Source organism: Poecilia reticulata, chromosome 20 (assembly GCF_904066995.2).
Source record: "Poecilia reticulata chromosome 20, P_reticulata-male-v2, whole genome shotgun sequence".
Lineage (NCBI taxonomy): Eukaryota > Metazoa > Chordata > Actinopteri > Cyprinodontiformes > Poeciliidae > Poecilia > Poecilia reticulata.
The window spans coordinates 3,172,646-3,192,218 of record NC_088849.1 but is presented as its reverse complement, the minus strand read 5'-3'; the positions used below and the strand labels follow the sequence as shown (position 1 = coordinate 3,192,218).

General features: G+C 37.9%; 2 protein-coding genes across 5 annotated transcripts; both read left to right on the top strand.

Annotated features, from left to right (window-relative positions):
• The first annotated feature begins 2,319 nt into the window (after positions 1–2,319).
• aoc1 (amine oxidase copper containing 1) lies at positions 2,320–7,588 on the top strand. The gene is made up of 5 exons (XM_008438460.3): positions 2,320–2,705; positions 3,185–4,723; positions 5,137–5,425; positions 5,983–6,115; positions 6,441–7,588. The coding sequence occupies exons 2-5, from the start codon at positions 3,187–3,189 to the stop codon at positions 6,708–6,710; spliced, it is 2,229 nt and encodes a 742-aa protein (XP_008436682.1). The 5' UTR covers positions 2,320–2,705; positions 3,185–3,186; the 3' UTR covers positions 6,711–7,588.
• Positions 7,589–11,296: 3,708 nt separating this feature from the next.
• On the top strand, positions 11,297–18,643 carry LOC103482349 (uncharacterized). 4 transcript variants are annotated; one of them, XR_014085390.1, is made up of 10 exons: positions 11,297–11,454; positions 11,717–11,804; positions 11,982–12,377; positions 12,691–12,993; positions 13,070–13,249; positions 13,523–13,586; positions 15,198–15,237; positions 15,851–15,942; positions 18,433–18,517; positions 18,610–18,643. XR_014085390.1 is itself a non-coding variant. In XM_017301750.2 (8 exons), the coding sequence occupies exons 1-8, from the start codon at positions 11,368–11,370 to the stop codon at positions 16,127–16,129; spliced, it is 1,437 nt and encodes a 478-aa protein (XP_017157239.2). In that variant the 5' UTR covers positions 11,300–11,367; the 3' UTR covers positions 16,130–17,391. The 4 variants fall into 4 exon arrangements, 3 of the variants coding, with proteins under 3 accessions (XP_017157239.2, XP_081457848.1, XP_017157240.1); XM_017301750.2 differs by lacking the exons at positions 18,433–18,517; positions 18,610–18,643 and having other exon boundaries at positions 11,300–11,454; positions 15,851–17,391; XM_081601722.1 differs by lacking the exons at positions 18,433–18,517; positions 18,610–18,643 and having other exon boundaries at positions 11,384–11,454; positions 11,577–11,804; positions 15,851–17,391.
• The last annotated feature ends 930 nt before the right edge of the window (positions 18,644–19,573 follow it).

The following is a 19,573-nucleotide window of genomic DNA, read 5'->3' as shown; positions in this document are numbered from 1 at the left end:
AATATTCAGCAAACACAAGGAAAATATGCATTTTTATGCTCACATGACCCAGGTTAGTTTAGTCAGATATTTGAAAAAAATATATTTTGTGTATATTTTATTCAAATTTTGTGCTTTATCCATAGGACCTGTTTTGTCTCTATTCCCAATAATCACTTTTCATTTGGCCTTAAAAGACATATTTTTACCTCTTGAACTTTTTCAGACTACTGCACCTTGATTTATTTCATTGGGATTTTATCTAACCAAGCATTTCTACTCTCAGCCCCCAGCTCATCATGAAAACCAAAGACGTCTCCAGCAGGGTTTGGTTGTGAAACAGCATCAGAAGCTCCTTAGCTCTGTTCAGTTACAACAAGCCCATACGCTGGCAGTCCTGTCCTGTACTGAAAGCTTTCTTTGCGGAAGCAAAACCTCTCTGTTTGAAATTCTTAATTATTTGATACGTGGTTTATTTGGGTGTAGTTTAATCTTTTCATTGAAAGTGATGATAATGATTTAAATGGTAAGTGCTCTGCACTTGTAGAGCACTTTATCAAGTCCAGAAGACCCCAAGGCACTTCACACTACTTTCAGTCATTCATGCAGACACTGGTCATGGCGAGCTACTACATTGTAGCCATAGCTGCCCTGGAGCAGACTGACAGAACTTTGACAGAATTTGACAGAACAAATTAGTAGCCTAATACCGTCCCACTATTTTAACATGTTCCAAATCTTTAGCTGAAAAGCAGCTGTCATTAAACTATACAGCTTTTGTTTTTTCTCTTGCAACACTTTAAAATAGTTATACATACAAATAATATACCAATAAAATACAGCACAGATATAAAAAATTCTTGCTTTTTTCAGCTAGGCACTGGAACAATGGGCCCTCTGACCACTAAGACTGACTGAGTGGAGGTTTGAGCCAGCAACCAACTGTATATCTCCTTTATTCATCATTTTAGTGCTCCATTTCAATTTCAGAAGACATTTTTAGATGTCTAAAAGCTTTCAGATGCCTCCATGTGATTGGCTTAGTAACTTTTTTAAGAAGCCGTTGAGCCAGTGCATCTGATGAATCGGTTGTTTCATGCATACTGGAATGACAAACGGAAATGTTGGAGGTCTCAGTTATGAGGGAAAAAATACAAACAGCTAGAAACAAAGTACAGTATATCTGCTTGTGTTCACTTGTTCTGAACAATTCCTTTATCATATCTGCAGATAAAAATGTTTAATGGTTAACTTGCTCTTTTTTTTTCCTGGAGGCTCATAAAAAGGAAGTAGTGGGCCAAGGTTCAGTTTCTGCGGTTTGCCCCTGGGCCAGGCAGACCATCCATGATACAACTACATTTTCAAAATTGCAGGAGAATTACTATCACGTCTTATTGGAATGCTTCATGAATCATACATTAAAGGAAAATAAACCCCATCGTTAAGAACCTCTGTAATCACATATATTATTAAAACCAGGCAAATTTCAATTTGCCACCTCAAATCTTTAATAATATGTGACACCAAAATCCTGTCTAAAGTCATGACCAGATGAATAGAAATAAATTGATCACACATTCTCAGAAATCAAAATGTTTTTGTACAGGTTGAGAAGTTTAACTAGTTTTATCTATTTATGGAATCTCTAAATGAGCTCTCTTTAGAAATCAATGAACAAGTATTAATGGAAGCCTCTACAGCCATGTCACAAAGTGCAGGCATGGGTTAAGCATAATTTGGAAAGGGATATGAGAATATATAATATATAATAGATTATATATCCAAATACTCTTAACTTTTTTTACTTAAGTGTTTATCTAACTTACTTGCTCCATTTGTAAATCTTACATTATTTTCACCCTTACTTTCTGGGAAATTCTAGCCTGAGAACCTGGATGCACACACAATGGATCATGGACAATTGCTTATTTGTCTATGAAGATGCAAACATAATTGGACTTTCTCAAATGTGTAACCTGTTGTTTGTTTGTTGAATCTGGTTTGTGTGTCTGCTGAGGGTTGTGATGTGCCAGCATGATGCTGTATGCTGAGTGTTGTTTTTGTACTGGTTATTATTTATCATAAATGATCAAAATAAAAAAATGAAAAAAGAACATAAAAGATTGCTCTCATTAAAAATCTGCTATTTAGTTTTATATAGAACTGGCATTATATACACAAAGCACATATCTTTTTTGAAGGATGTTCCAACACTGCAGACAAGCACATGGAGGACATGTTTGTTTTTAAAAAACATGCATGGTCTGAGAAATTCAAGGTATTACTGTTGCTGCAGCCGTCTTATCTTATGATTGGATTTTATTGGAAGCCATTTCCGTAAAATATTACTGATCTGCTTAGGGACACATGTTTCCCCAAGCAGAACAACAATTAATTTCCGTTAGGGATGAAAAAAGTATTTTTGAACTGATTTATAATTTAGTTGTGTTGCTTTTTTTTTCTTCCATCTATCTTTCAAATATTCTTTTTTGTTCCTGAAAGAAGATCGTTTCATGCTTCTGGTGCCTTTTGGACGCTTACTTAGTATTTCGTCATATTTTACAACCATCTGCAAACCAATCACTCAAAGTCTCGGCCAAGTAGGGCTGTAGACAGACAATCAGCAGCACAGCTTTGCTTCTCAACGGTACCACAGACTTTCAAACGGCTGCTGAGCCTGGACGACTGGACGAACCTGTCCTAAAGCATTTGAGGGACAACTGCAGGTAATATAATTTTTTTTAACAGTGCATGGGTCATATTTCTACATCTGCATGTCAAAGGTACATGAAGGCTATTGTATGAGCACATCCTGAGATCAAAGCTGCAAAGAACAGGGTTTTGCACCTTGAAAACTGAGAAAAAACATATAGACTTAATAGTAGAATGCAGTAAGTAGTTGTCCTGCTGCTGTTTGCAATAAACAGACAGGACAAAGTTGGCCGTGACATCTTTATTGCTCTGGCTGATATGTACTGTTTGTGTTTTGTTAGAGGGACAGACTGATAGCAGTAAAACCAGATAAAATAACGGAATAAGGATTATGCTAATTCTGAAATTAAGTAAATAAATTAGGCAGTTAGCAGTTCAGACAATAATGATGATCTGATCTGAATGTGAGTGAAAATAAATCTGCTACAATTAAACTTTTGAGTACACCAAGACGTTCCTGGATTCAAGATGTCATTTTCTTATTGTATTTCAGCCATGAAGGTTCTCTGTATGCTGCAGCTGGCCTGTTTGGTTGGCTTCAGTGCTGCCAGAACCAGAGAATGGGCTCACCATGGTGCCCCAATGTTTGCCGACCTCACTGTGCAGGAGATGAAAGCCATCCGATCCTACCTGCACGGCATTCCAGAGATGAAACTGACAGATGCTCGGAGTGAAACTCTGAAGAGGAACAGTATCCTACTGATGGAACTCCACTTGCCAAAGAAACATGAGGCCCTGAGAGCACTGGACCGCGGTCAGGCCAAACCCCCCCGCCAAGCTCGAGTGATCATCCAGTTTGGGAATCAGTCCACGCCCAACATCACAGAGTACATTGTGGGACCGCTTCCGTCCCCAAGGTCTCACGAAGTCAGAACCTTCAAGGGAAATAAACCAGTCCAATTCGAGTCCCGGCCGATCACCGTTGTAGAGTATGACCACATTGAAAACCTCTTGAAGAAGATTGCAGCTCAAGCTTACAAGCTTCTTTTTGAGACGACAGGAGGCTTTTCTTACACAAACTGTTCCAACCGCTGTCTGACGTTCTCAGACATCGCTCCCCGGGGCCTTGCTCCAGGTGAAAGAAGGACATGGATCATGCTGCAGAAGTTTGTAGAAGGTTATTTCATCCATCCAATTGGATTTGAAGTATTAGTCAACCATCAGGATCTAGATCCAGAAAAGTGGACGGTTGAGAAGATCTGGTACAACAGTATGTATTTTGACAGTGTTGAGGAGCTGGTAGAGAAGTATGAATCGGGAGAAGTAGAGAAGCTGAAACTGCCTGATCACAACGATGAAGACCTTTACTCAACTTACATACCTCGAGGTCATAGTAACACACCAACTGATATTCACGGGCCAAAGCTTGTTGAGCCCCAGGGACATCGCTACTCCATAGATCGTAACTTTGTTGAGTACGCTGGGTGGTCCTTCGCCTACAGAGTTCGTTCATCGGCTGGCCTTCAAGTCTTTGACCTTCGCTTTAATGGAGAGAGAATCGCTTATGAGATCAGTCTTCAGGAAGCTATAGCCTTCTATGCTGGGGATACTCCTGCTGCCATGCAAACAAAGTACATCGACGCAGGGTGGGCAATGGGAACCTCAACTTACGAACTGGCACCTGGAATCGACTGCCCAGAGATAGCCACCTTTGTCGACCTTTACCATTACTTCGACACAGACAAACCCATGCGCCACAGAAATGCTCTGTGTATTTTTGAGATGACCACTGCCATGCCCCTACGGAGGCATTTTAATTCCAACTTTCAAGGAGGATACAACTTCTTTGGAGGTCTAGAGAACACTGTACTGGTGTTGCGAACAACTTCAACAGTTTACAACTATGATTACATCTGGGACTTCCTGTTTTACCCTAATGGAGTGGTGGAGGTAAAAGTCAGTGCTACCGGATACATCCATGCCACCTTCTTCACACCTAATGGACTTCACTTTGGCACGAAAGTGTACGACTACGTGCTGGGCAACCTACACACTCACCTCATCCACTACAAAGTGGATCTTGATATTGTTGGTGAGTATTATGAAGCAATCACCAAATACCTTGATCCAAGTCCACAATTAAAGTAGCCAAATTTGACAGGAGACAAATCAACTGAATATCTAGAACTAACTATTGGAGTCTATGGATCATACTCAAATTATAGGCCCACGTTGAAAAAAAATATCTTCTACTCAGCATAATTTGTCTCAAACCCAATATACTGTATTGTTCTAAACAATGTATTGCAAAAACAATTATGTTTTCAATTTGCACAAAATTTTGATAAGTTTTCACCAAGATGTTCTATATTGTTCTATTAGATTATATGAGGCAATTTTCCTGATTTTGATTCCTAATGGTCACATAAAATACAAAATGTTATCAATGGACACCATATTCTGACACAAAACTTTCTCAAACTTCTTGTGTTTTCTGGGATGTAGGTCGAGATAACAGCTTTGAAACGATAGACCTGAAATATGTGAACTTCACCAATCCATGGAGCCCAAATCATTTCATCGTCCAGTCCAAACTCCACAGGACGGAGCACAAGACAGAGCGATCGGCTGCATTCCGCTTTGGCAAAAAGTTCCCTCGCTATGTGCACTTTTACAACCCCAGTGAGAAAAACAAGTGGGGCCACCAGAAGGGTTATAGGATTCAGTTTAATTCCCATGCACACAGTGTCCTTCCTAAAGGCTGGAGAGAGGAAGTTGGCATCAGTTGGTCAAGGTAAATCAAATTCTTCAACACATTGTTCTCAAAGAATCGGTATCCTGTTGAAGTACTCAGACCAGATGAGAGGTGTTTTTGTTCCTGATATAACTTTGGACTGAGTATCTCAAAACTACATTTGCCCCCCTTTTGCTAAAATCAATTACCACAAGATCATAATAGATGATAAACTAACACATTAAAGTAATGAACAGTAAAATATCTAGCACCAGCAACTGGTCTATGAAGTAAGTATAGGTAACCCCTGTGTGCAGATTTATGACCTAAAGCATCTGAAAAAACAAATAGAGCATGTCTGATATGCTTATTGTATTTCTGAACAGATGTTTGTATTTCTTGTAACTCAACTTTTGTTCTGCACTGCAATTTCTCTGGCATTTCATAACAAGGTCTTTAATTTGAGTCAAGGGTGTGACAAAATATATCTGAAGTTGTGAACTTATAACTTTGGTTGCCCTGGTTGGTAACTAACGTTAATCAGCTCATGCCTGCTTATTTTTCTATATATAGAAGAAATATATAGAAGTTATGTATCTTGGATAATCTCTCCCCAGATATCCTCTGGCTGTGACGCGCCACAGGGACAGTGAAGCCACCAGCAGCAGTATCTTCACTCAGAACGACCCCTGGGAGCCTGCAGTGTCCTTTGAGGACTACATCCGCAACAATGAAAACATTGTCAACCAGGTAATGGACATTCTGTTCCCCTTCAAAACGATTCTGCTCCCATGATGCATTCAGCACTGTGGAAACATCAAGATGTACTTTAAAGGCAGCTTCTTGTCCTTCTTGAGATGTGGTTTCAATATTTCTGCTCTTATGTCCTAAGCTTTCAAAGCCATGATATCATACCAACATCTTGTCTTTTTCAAATTGCTTAAAATCAGTCATCTTAGTTATAACAAGAGAGTAAAAATTCTCAAGAACAATAACTCTTTTGTTAAGAAATTAGCAAATGGAAATAGTCTTGGCTATGAGGAAAAACAATTTGCATTTTCACCATTGTGTGTAGGATCTGGTTGCCTGGGTTACAGTGGGCTTCCTACATGTACCTCATTCAGAAGACATCCCCAACACGGCAACACCTGGCAACGCGGTGGGCTTCTTCCTTCGACCCTTCAACTTCTTCAATGAAGATCCCTCTCTAGCATCCAAAAGCACCGTCATCGTCCGGCCGGGGCAGGACGGAAAACCTAAAGTTCAGAGGTGGACACCGGAGGTCGTAGGTCACTGTGTGACAGACAAGCCATTCTTTTACAATGGAACCTATGCTGGAGTTTAGAAGTGTAGAGTGTGACATAGCGTCGCACTGTACACTATGTTTGTCAATGCTGAAGGAAAAAAACAAGAATCAGAATTATAACGCCATGTGAGTAGGAAAGCACCACTTCAGTTCAGTCCATTCAGTCCATAATCCCTGAGAATGTAACAACTCTTTAGATGTGTTCTATTTACTTTCTGTTTTCTTTTTCTTCTTTATACATTTTTGGCAACATATTTTTCAAGAGGAAAACTTGATCAACGACTCTTGTGTTATGTAAAGTTTTAGACAATAGAACACTGCATGTTGAATTTAATCTACACCATCTTTGTATGTTTGTCATGTTCTTTATTATACCATTGGATTTAATAGTTATTGTACCTACTGTTAGGCAGGTACTGTAATGCAGCTACTGTTAGGTTGTGCACTTTACTCTATGGTAGGGTACAAACATGATGGTATAAGAAGCTAAAAGATACTATGAGTTGACATTTGGGAACTCTTTTAATCCCGTATTGGGTTTCCATGGATGAGCTTTAGTAACGGTGAGCATCCAGGATTCAGGATCCTCCACATCCGCCCTGCCTGGTATAAGACTGCTGCCCCCTCCACCCCCTCCTGCACACCCTGCCTGCCCCCATGCCAAGAATGTTTTCACTGGAGACACATCAGGGGTTTGAAAAGCAAACAGTGTGATTCCGGATGCTTCCAAGCAAACACATCAGGATGCCACCTGGTTGTGCTGTTGCCCCTGGAAACCAAAGTTTTACTGTGCAGAGCATAAAGGCACATACAGCAGCTCTGTACCTCATGTGTGCATGTATTCCTAACTTTGTACTTGCATGACAAATTAAACTGTCTTGATCTAATTGCATATTAAACACGTGAACTACCTTGTATATGATTTCAAGGTAAATGTTGGTCATTTTTGCTGATATTGTACTCTTCAGAACACAGAGCCAATCGGTTGGGCTAGAATGGATTTTGTTGCAGCCAGCTGGATTGTGAGAAGAGTAAACATTTTGTGCTTTGGAATAAAAGAATCCTCCCAACAGCTTCTCACAATCAAACAACCTTTTGTTTTTTATAAGTGTGTGCTGATGTTTTACAGTGTGCGCCATAAAAGAGGGAACAGTCAGAGAGCTGTCTGTAGACAGACCACACCAGAACAGGGGGAAGAGGTGATATGGGTAACAGTCATTCCAAAAGATATCCCCACGGCAATGGAGATGTTGATGTCAGGAAAAATTGTCATAAAAATCTGGACTGCAGGGTTTTCTGTATTTATTCAGCCTCAGGGTGACATTTTTTCATCTCCGTGGAGCGTTTTAGTGACTTCATTATTATACGGGTCATCACTATTCATTAGAAATCTCATTAACATTGCTTTTATTTCAAAATCTGATTAGATTTCTCTGTAACACTTTATTTGAAGGGGGTGAATAAGACTGTCATGACGCTTTCATAAACATGACATAACACTTGGCATGAACATGAATAAGCCTTCATGAATATTTATGACTGTTGTCATAAAGCGTCATTCGGTAAATTATGACACTTTTAATACAAAGTTGACATTATTCAAAATGTCTTTGTTATGACAACTTGACATTAACCAATATATCATTACTGTATAAACTTTACCTTTAATAACATAAAGTTACCTAATTTTTAAAGTGCAATCAATAATACTTTTATAACAAATTTATATCAGTAATGATTTATTGGTTAATGTCAAGTTGTCATAACAAAGACATTTTGAATAATGTCAACTTTGTATTAAAAGTGTCATAATTTACTGAATGACGCTTTATGACAACAGTCATAAATATTCATGAAGGCTTATTCATGTTCATGACAGGTGTTGTGTCATGTTTGTGACAGTGTAATGTCTGTCTTATTCACCCCCTTCAAATAAAGTGTTACCGATTTCTCTTTATTTGCATACTTACAGAGCGCATTTTTTCTCACTTCAAACCACATAGACAAGCACCAAATATTAGAAAAATAAATGTGACAAATGCATTTAGTATTTTAGGAACTGTAGCTTGAGCACAATGAGAAACTCCCCTGAAGCTCAAAGGAAGGTTCAGCCTCCAGCCTGAGAGGTGCTGCCATCTAGTGTTCATGTTTTGCCAGGTTTTGCTTAGATTTTCAAATCCAAAGTTCAATTAAAAAGGCTTGACACAAGAACAGCTGAATGTGTTTTAACACTTAGCATTGTGTTCCTGCTCAATATTACATTCTAAACCAATTCTAGATTACATTTATGTCTTCATTTACCCATAATAAGACATAACACATTAATTTTTATCTGATATATGTCAAGCCAAGTTTGTATTGCACAGTTACGCAACAAGCAGATCAAAGTGCCTTACCAATTATCAAACAGCAATAAACATGACATATTGTCAAATGTCTTTGCTTTGCTGAGAGAAGAGGTGTGGAAGGAGAAGTCAGTCAGTCAAAAAAAAGAATCTCCAGCCATATGAGTTTTAAGATGCTGAGATACTATCGAAATATAAACATCATGCATTACAGAAACTGTGTGTAGAAATGGTTTCCACTGAGTAATGTGAAACTCAGGAACTAATGGTTTGAGACACACTAACTAACCACTGAGCCAAAAATAAGAAGCTGAAGTCTTCCAATTTGTGTGATCTCATTTCCCTCAAGTATCTCTAAATCTGTTTTCTCTAAAACCACATGAGAACATTTAGTGAATTTGTGCCTGAAACTTCAGATCTCTGTCAAGTTATTTAAGTAATAAAAGTTATATTCAAAACAGTCCTTAACTTTTGATCTTTGCTACACGATGGCTAAAGTTAGACAGGCCCCTTTTATACACCAGTCAGAGCTCAGTGTAGTGAATGCTGAGTTGACCCATAACATCTTTTTGTTTTGCTGAATTAACCTTGGACTGGGTTAGCAAAGTACCCAGTTCGGATTGTTTTTGACCCAAGAGTTTTAAGAGTTTATGGTCAGCGGAGAGTTCTGGTGTAATGGGGGAGGGGGGAAGAAATGCAGCACAAAACTTCCTCTTTTAATGTTCCTTCAGAAAACTGAAGTGAACTGAACTGACACATGCAAACTGTGTATGAGATTAATGTACACTGTACAGGATCTATATAGACAATCATCCATATGTGTGAATGTGTTTAACTAGTTAAAGGTGGAATGGTAGCCAGGAAATGAAAACAATCATAAAAACACAATCAAATTTCTAAAATGTCTTAATCAAAATGTACAGCAGAATGCATGAAGAGCAAAAAAGAAACAGCTACGAAAGTATTTGTCCTGTTGTGTTAAAGTTAAATATGAAGCATTTCAGTGTAGACATCACTTCGTCTTAGTTACTGCTTCAAAAAAGTTTTTAATATTGGTGTTAAAGGGAAATTAGAATTACGTATTTTGATAAATTTGGTGATTCTTTCTCAGAAACTTTCCAGTAGATCTTAAAAGCATAATTCCCCAACTTAAACCTTTTTTAAAATGGAAGATGTGTCAGTTAACGTGAGGCCAAACAAAGTAACATCTTAACTGACGACTGACTGGAAAAGGTTTCTAGTGTGCGTCTACAGTGTATGAGTGTTTCTATGTACAGTGTTTTTCAAACAAATATTCTAAAAAATATTTGTTTTTGCTTGAAATCAATTTAAATATGAGAATGTGAAATAATATGTACAAACTCTTCTCAACCCTGTTAAGTTTCAATGTTTCAGTTTCCATGGTCAAAGATAAAAAGTGGAACCTTTTCTGTCCGTCTGATGAATCGTTTTAAATGTGCTGAGAAGAAAAAGGGAAGAGGAGCAAACATTTTCAGAAGTAAAATCAAAAAGAAGCAGCAAAGATAAAATAAAAAAAACGTGACTCAAGAAGTAACTCAAGTAAAACAAAGAAGCCATCGCCTTATCACACCACAATGACTGTTTAAAGCCGTTGCTGTGGGCTTGGCTCCACCACAGGATGGAACGAGAAGCAGCTGGCCTCATCGCAACGCACATTTTCTTTTTTTTTTTGTGGGTGAGGTAGAAGCAATTCTGTGTTTCCATTTACTTTAAGTTCTTTTTATTTTGAGCTCTGTGTTTCGTCTATTGAATCCAGTCTAATGTTACACTCAAGATGTCTAACTGGTTAAAAATCAGCACAAGAATAAAAAGCAACTTTATCTAAGCATGTTTGACTTCAGCTTATTGTGTTACAACCAGCCTCTGTGTCTGTGGATGCTTCCACATCATATGGGGTTACGTTGCAACATGCCACTCAGTTTCAGTGATGCTTTATTAAAGAAATACATTTAAAAAAGCAGATTTCTGTAACATCATTTGACTTTTGTTTTGTTCAAAACACAACAGAGATGTTGAAAAAATATATTATTACTAAATTTCTTCAGGTTATCTACAGGAAAACAAATTGTTTGGTTGTTAGCCTCTCTCTCCTAACTTTGGTGAGATGTGAAGTGAAGGACTGAGAAAAACAGAGCAGATGAAGTTGTTTTTTTTTGTCTGTCACTAGTCTTGGTATTTTTTTATATAAATTTTTATGTTTTCTTGTCTGTTTCATGTTTTGTTTCTGTTAGCCTTCCTTTTCTTTCTTCACATACATTTTTAGAGTAAAACAAATATTCACACCCACAGAGAGTAAAAAAAACAAACTTCCTTTTCCAGTGAAAGGCGGAATGTTCCGCTTCTTGAGGTATTCTGTAGACAGAGGGATTTCCTGGTGGCTCAACTGTTCCCAACAACTTTTGATACAAATATATTTGGTAAGAAAAACATTTATTACACTGATTTTAAAATGTAGTGTTTAAAACCTGAAACATTAGATTTCCCCCCCCCTCTTTTCAGAACTGTTACCTTAAAGTCTTAACATTTACTTTGATTGTAGAACATGACAGCTTTCATTGGGAGCCAGTGCTTTAGGTGAAAGATCAATATTTAAAAAATACAATTGAAATGGCTGTAGAAGAACCTGATGTTTTGAAAACTGTTTTAATGTCAAAACTTTTCCTTCATCTTGTCTCTGAGCTGATGGAGGGATGTAGCAGTGAGATGGCAGCTTTCTCCCCGAATATGCGGACAGTCAGCGTGTTACTGAGTGTCGTCTTTCTTCCAGGTGAGCTGTTTTTCTCTCATTGTCATTTGGAGACATTACTGGAAGTATTTCTAGTGCTTCCAGTCTGATCTTGTTTAAAGTAACAGGCTGCAGCTCAGCTGGAGTTCATGGATCAGGAAGTTTCTCTTCAGGAACATTTTTGCTCCACATTGTGTCCATCTTTACTCTGATTTACAGGAGTTCTGACTGGATGTAAAAACAAAGACCCATCCCTCAACATTACTGCACCAAAGGAGATGGAAGCTCTGAGTGGATCCTGTTTGTTAATCCCATGTAACTTTAGAGAAATACCAGAGAAACCAGGAGAAAAGTTTGACAACAAGAGAGAAACATTTGGAGTTTGGATTAAAAGTGATTCAGCGTTTCAAAACAATCTGAACAATGTGATTTATAACAGCAGTAGGTCACAAAACAGCTATGAAGTGAACATTTCTGGAAACCTGAGAGAGAAGAACTGCACCTCTGTGTTTTATAATGTAAACTCAAGTCAAACAAACCATTACTTCTTCAGGATTGAGAACTGGCCGTTCAGAACAACAGCTTCCTGTGATCCTGTTCATATAACAGTTAGAGGTGAGAGACTTTGGTTTACATTTACAGTATATGTAATATTAATGTTGAGAGAAAATGTATTATAAGGCCTTTTTGGGGTAAAACAACAAACTCCATTAATTGAGTCATTAGTGTAAAGTTAAACGTCAACAGGATCAGAGTTCAGAGTTTAAAAAAGCAGTTTGTCAGCACAAAGTGGATGTTTTACCTAAATTTACTTTTCAATTAGTTCTTACCTTCATATTTATCATATTTTTGATGCTCCACATGTTTAAAGTGGAGTCGGTCTGCTGTATCTCACTGTGTCAAATGTGTGTGTGATGTGAAAACACAGATTCTGCTTGGAGCCCCAGGATTGAAATCTCAGGTGTCATGAAGGAGAAAAACTCTGTCACCGTAACGTGCTCAGCTCTCACTCCCTGTCCAAATTCACCTCCTGAACTCACCTTGAACCTCCAACCAAACCCTCACAGACAGATGAAGAGGAACACAGATGGAACGTTTACAACTACAATCCAGCAGAAAATCACTCTGTCAGACTCAAATGATGTTTCCAACATCACCTGCTCTGCCAGATATCCTGTGAATGGAGGAAAACACAAGACAGCAAATACAAATGGAACTCTCAGTGTTTCCTGTAAGTGATCCTGTAAGAACATCATGATTCATCTGGTTCTCATCAATAATCTGAAGGTGTGTTGCATTTTCCTCAGATGCTTCTAAAATCACCTCAGCAGGCAACTGGGTGGAGCTGAACTGCTCCAGCAGAGCCAGTCCTCCCATCAACTGCTTCACCTGGTTCAAGAACAGCACTCATAAAGCCATGATAGTAGCTGAAGGAGACGTCAGATTAACCGTCTATGAGGGAGAAGTCGCCTGCTGTGAAGTCTCTGGTAAGATCTTTAAAGGTTTCCTCCCTTCTTTGCATCTGCAGTATATGTTTCTGTCTTAAATTATGAAGCTAATATTGCAGTGGACATGGAACCCAAGTGAAACTTACTTTAGATTTTTGATAAGTAATTTGTTTTTTTTATGCATTTGTATATAAAACCTTACAGATTACTACAATTCAGTGAAACACATTAATGTTCACATAAACCTGTCTGAATGATCTAAACTTTAAGACATTTTGTCATTGTCTTCTTGTTTCTTTCTTTTCTCTTTAGATAATCTGCTGATTCCCCTCATTACAGTGACTGTTGTCATTGTGCTCATCTTCCTGGTTGTATGGTGAGTATCAGGAACTGACTCATATGATGAAATATGGCTCACCATTTAGAGGTTTTAGTAAAAATTTGCCTTAAAAAAACTCAATGTTCTTCTCAATGTTCTGTTTGCTGCAATAAAAGTTCTTACTATTTTATTTACTATTTATTTTATCTACAGAGATACAAAAGCACCAGTGGAGAATTTAGTTGAAAAGGAAAAGACAGAAACACAAACTTTTTCTATCATCTGTAAAAACATCCAGTTCACATCTGAATTCTGAAGCTGACATTTTTTTCTATGTTGCCAGTAAAATTTGAAAGGGATTAATTCTGATATTAATTTCTCAAAAAGTGCAGCTCTTGTTTACATGTTAGGCAATTTAGTTAGTCGTTTTTTCTTTCTTCTCACCTAAACTATGTCCAAAAGAAGAGGGATGAAAGTTAATAGGTAACTGTTCTGCAAAAAAAAAACACACATCTTGCTTTCTGTGTGAAAAACAAAAACTTTTACAAAACAGAAGCAAATTTCATCCTTGTCTAAAAGAAGCTGAAAATTGAGAGATTAAAAGCTGTTATTTTCAACCTGGTGTGGTCCGGTACTCCGTACCGCTAAATGAATCTCCGCCAGTACGCAGAATTGGAGAACATCTGCAATAAAGCCGTCATTCAGAACGGCTGCTCTTTGAGTCAGGATAGATCTGCTAGCAATAGGGAATTTAAAACAATATAATCAGCTTTTTTCTCATTCTGGTTCATTTCTGAACTGTCCTTGCTTTGTCCTGGAGCCTCTCCCACTCCAGCGGTCCTCCTTCTCTCTCTGACCTCTGTTCACTGCAATCTTGTTATATTCCAGAAACATAATGACAAAAAAAAAATTATTTTTAAAAAAATAATATATAGTATATATAGATTTTGAAAATCTGGTGATGAATCTGGTGATACATTTCACACAACATAAAATGTGTGAAATGTTGGAGACCCAAATGCAGAGAGCCAGAGGCAGCGAGTAGATTTTGTTGTTTTAATAAAAAATAATGAACAAAAAAATAACCAGGAACACAGGGAGCCAGAGCAGAACAAAAACAGAGGAACCAGTAACAAAAAAGCTTGCAGGGTGAACAGGAAAATATCAGGGATAAAAAGGAGGAACCAGCAAGGAGTGACTGAGAATGAGTTATATAGATACAGAAGAGATTTATTAGTGAACAAGGAACGGATGGCTGATTAGAAACAGGTTGCAGGTGTGAGGGGAGAGCAGAAGGCAGGCTGAGGAGAGAGAGGGAAAAAATGACACAGGGGGCGAGAGAGAGAACACAAACAGTAAATAGGAAAATTAATTTAACAAATAACTAAACATAAGGAACATAAAAGAGCTAAAATAACTAAAGGATTTAATTAAGGTAAACAGAAATAAAGCAGATCTAATCAGAGAAAGAGACTAACACAGAATAAACAAACCTGAAAAGAACCCAACGAGCCACGACACATTTATTTCATTATTATATTTGACCAAAACTTCACTTTACCTTTTTTGTTCATGTATCTTGCAGGACAACCTCAACTGTCATCATTGTGCCTTTATGTTGTTCCTTCTATCAGATGACTATTCTGACTACTGTTTAATATTTTCTAGGTTCTTGAAGTCCAGACGTACTGCTGTACAACACAATCAGGTGAGTAAATAACATCTGATTGTGTTGTGATTGGACACAATTTATGAAAAGCATGTCATTAAAATCCTCCAGTATTCTGTGAGAGCATGCTTTACTAAATTTTTGCATAAACACATAAGAATACATCATAGAGTAAATCTTCCTCATTGCCTTTTATTTATGTACATTTATTCCATGTGGAGAATTTGCAATGCTAATAAGTTTTCTGTTTAAATCAAATCACCATATGACATTCAATGACTCATCTAAAAATGCTAATTTTTAAAAAGTGACTGAAATCTGACTTTTTTAAGTTTTAATCCATGACTTCCTATTTTCTGGGGTATAAATATGATTTAATACAGACCTACTTACCCTGAGGTCGCTTCAAAAAGGGAAACACAAGAAAACATGTTGTAACCCAGGAAACTGTGACTTTCCAACCAAACTCTGTGCAACAAGTATAACTTTAAACATCTCAAACTGTGACAAACTAAGCTGGATGAGCAGGGTGGCAAAGCAACTCAACTTTGGGTGACAAAAATAGATGCATGTATTTAGTAAGAGTACATTTATTATGGATTGATTTCAGATTAGAAGTGAATAACATGTGTTTCTTTATATTCTCCCACAGACTGAAGCACCTGAGGAGCCTGATGTTCTTGCATCTAGTGAAGCAAAAACGGCATCATTAAATGGCGTTCCTTCATCACCATCTAATGAAAGGTGGGAAGAACTTCACTATGAGGATGTGAACTTCATAAAGAAACCTTCCTGTGCCTCAGAGAGTACCAGTGGAGACCAGCAGGAGACGCTGTACTCCCAGGTCAAAGTGTCTGAGCCAAAGAACAGATCAGCTCAGACTGCTGACAGCTCAGATCCTCTCTACTCTGCGGTACAGAAACCTGGCTGAAACTTACAGAAACTCTGTTCTTATTACTCAGTCAGTGACAGGAGTCCTAACACAATAATAATGTGCTTGTTTATTTTTATTTTTATTTTCTTTAGTTTGGATGCTTCGGTGCTGATGTGGTGTGAGAGTGATCTGTATAGTTTGCAGGTTTTTGTACTTTAATTTATCTTCTGATCTTTGTTGTATTTTATTTTCATTATTTAGTGCAAAGTAAGCAATTATCTCAATATTTGAACGTTTAATATTTGCACTTAAATAAAAAAAGGTCTAGACACAGTTTTTACATTTGTTTTATAGTGTATAATTTAAATTATTGTGCATGGTGGTCAATTTAAACGTGAATCACTAGACGACATATTAACTGTCTTCCGAGGAGCATTCTGTGAGTTCTGTGTGTAGGAAAAAAGGAACATGGTTTTAGTGAAATGAAGAAGTCAATGAAATGACCACACAGTCAAAAAAGGAACTAAGAAATGTAAACATTTAAATAAGTTCTGCAATTAAGGATCCTTCAGAAACCCTTAATGTCCAATGCAGGCAGCAAAACCTCCAGGTTTCTCTCCTGCAGTGAGAAACCTGGAGGTTTACCAGTGAGAAACCTGGAGGTTTCTCACTGGTAAACCAGTGTAAGGCTACAGGAAGCCTTACACTGGCTTCCTGTAGCCCAGAGAAAAGACTTTGAAATGCTGTAAGTTTATAAATCACTGAACGGTTTAGTACCACAACACATTAAAGATCTGCTGCTGTTGCATCAACCTTCCAGACCTCTCAAGTCTTCTGGTTCTGGTCGGCTTGGCATGCACAGAACCAGAATCAAACAAGGAGAAGCAGCATTCAGCTTCTATACTCCACAAGTCTGGAACAAACTTCTAGAAAACTGCAAAACTGCTGAAACACTGAGTTCCTTTCAATTTAGACTAAATTTACTCAGTGTACCTTTAAATTTGGGGTTATTGGTCTAAAACCCAACCCGCCTGGTTAGAGTTGCATTTGAAACTCTAACCAGTTTAAAATGCAACTGGTTAGAGTTTCAAATGTTTCAAATTGATCATTTGAAACATTTTCAATGAAACATTAATCATCAGTCTAATGTGTAAAGATGGCACTTGACAAAATGTAGTGTTTCAATTGTTGACTGTGTCTTCTATGACTTTGTATTTTTGTGGTTTTATGATGGAAAACACTTTGAGCTACCTTGTTGCTGAAATGTACTGTACAGTCATGGCCAAACGTTTTGAGAATGATTCAAATGCTAATATTTACCAAGTCTACTGCTTCAGTTTTTATAATGGCAATTTGCATATACTCCAGAATGTTATAAAGAGTGATCAGCTTAACAGCAATTAATTGCTGAATTAATTACTATCATGATAGTAGCTGAAGGAGACGTCAGATTAACCGTCTATGAGGGAGAAGTCGACTGCTGTGAAGTCTGGTAAGATCTCTATGGAACGTAGCCTGAAGGTTTTGTGGTCAACATTTATTGTTCAACATTCTGTTACAACAATCAAATTTAATGTAGGTTGTCCTCCGAAATCTTCAGATGTTTGTTAGAGAATATTGTGAAAAGTTACGTAGTGAACAACCAGCATCATGCAGGACCAAGGATCACAGTAGATAGTTCAGGAAGAAAGATGTGGAGAAGTTTAAAGTAAGGTGGTGGCAGGATTATCCTGTGGGCCTGCTGATGTTCAGCAGGCGAGGTGAGTGGAGCTACATCCTTTTAGAGGCTGTGAAAGATGTGAGCCTGTGGTGGAGGTTTACCGTCTGGCTGTTCAACAAACCTCAACATCCTGTTATGATTGAAGGAGGCAGAGACGAGGAAGAGCCAAAATGTGAACGACAGAATGGAATGTTGAAAGATTAATTTAAACTTAAAGACTTGACTTGGACAAAGTACAACATATCGTCTCAGGGGGCCGAATATGAACATTCACATCTTTATTTCCAAAAATTTCTTTTCCTCCTCAATTTTGAATCATTTTGTGTTGGTTTATCACAAATTCAACAAGTTGGTGTTTGCACTGAGACAAAATACAAAAATTGCTCTAGCGGTATGAATAGTTTTGCACAGTGTTGTAGTAATGGAAAAATCGGAAATGTAGAAATGCTCTAACATGTTTTCACCTGAGTCGGTTTGTCTCGTTTCCGCCTCCTTTCATTTGCTTTAACATCAGCTCTGTCAGTGTGTTTCTTTAGTTTCCGTCAGAACATTTCTTGATATTTGATTTACAAGTTTCTGAACATCGAGAACCAAAACATTTTCCTCCTCAGAGATGGTGAAATGTTTTCTCTTTTTACAGATAGACAGTTTCAGGATAGTATCTGTATCGGAGTAAAGATCCTGGGTCTTGTGATTCTCTGCTGTTTGACGATCATCCTAGAGTGGTGAGACACTTTCTAAAAGTTCATAATTTGCTGCCATACAGCAGTGAGTATTGTTTTAAATATCATTGTGTTCTGCTTTTCTCCTCCATCAGTCGATCTAGATCAGTTTTCACCAACAAACAGAAGGTGAGCAAATAATTCAGCAGTTTCCATTTTTCACTGGTATAAAGGGAATATTCAGATTTCTAACTTGTGTTAAAGCAGAAAAGGTGATCCAATACTTTCCTGCTAGGGTCTCCTCTGACATTGGAGCCATTTGTTTTGGGATCACTTGTTGGATGTCCTCTTTTACAGTCTCAAACTGAAGATGTCTTTAGATCACAGGTGTCAAACTCCAGTCCTCAAGGGCCGCTGCCCTGCAACATTTAGATGTGCCTCTGCTGCACCACCTGAATAGAATAATTAGGTCATTAGCAAGGCTCTGGAGAACTGATCTACACAATTCCAGTGTTTTGTGCCTGTGGCACATCTAAAAACTGCAAGACAGCAGCCCATGAGGACTGGAGTTTGACACCCCTGCTAACCCTGGTGGTTATTGTATGTTCTTTCATTAAAATAATTTATAGAGACGGTGGAGCGTTCTTCTTGGTAGTTTTATTTCTGTTTTTATTGCAATGCTGAAACAGAAGTGACCTCATGCACTGCAGCCATCTTGTTACAGCAGGAAGTCACATGTTGTTTTCTAGGTTTGGCTCTGCAGTAAATTCACACCAGGACCTTTCTGCCGTCTCGTTTCCACAGGACACAGAAGAAGCAGACGACGACAACAGAGTGACTGAGATCTGAGTTTCATGAGACTAAGAGAGACGACCTGTTCACTGTTCACACAGCCCATACTTACTGCATTCTGATGTCTGTTTACGTCGCACAGCTGTTCTCACTTTCAGAAGTCTTTTTTATTTCCTGCTCACAGGTCTAATCCTAATATTGGTCAAATCTTAATATTGGTCTACATATTTAACATCTGAGTTCAACTGAAATGTTTGAGAGTCAATTAGAAATATTTCCTCATTATATTCTACCTGTCAGACTCACAATGTCTCAGCCTGTGGTGTT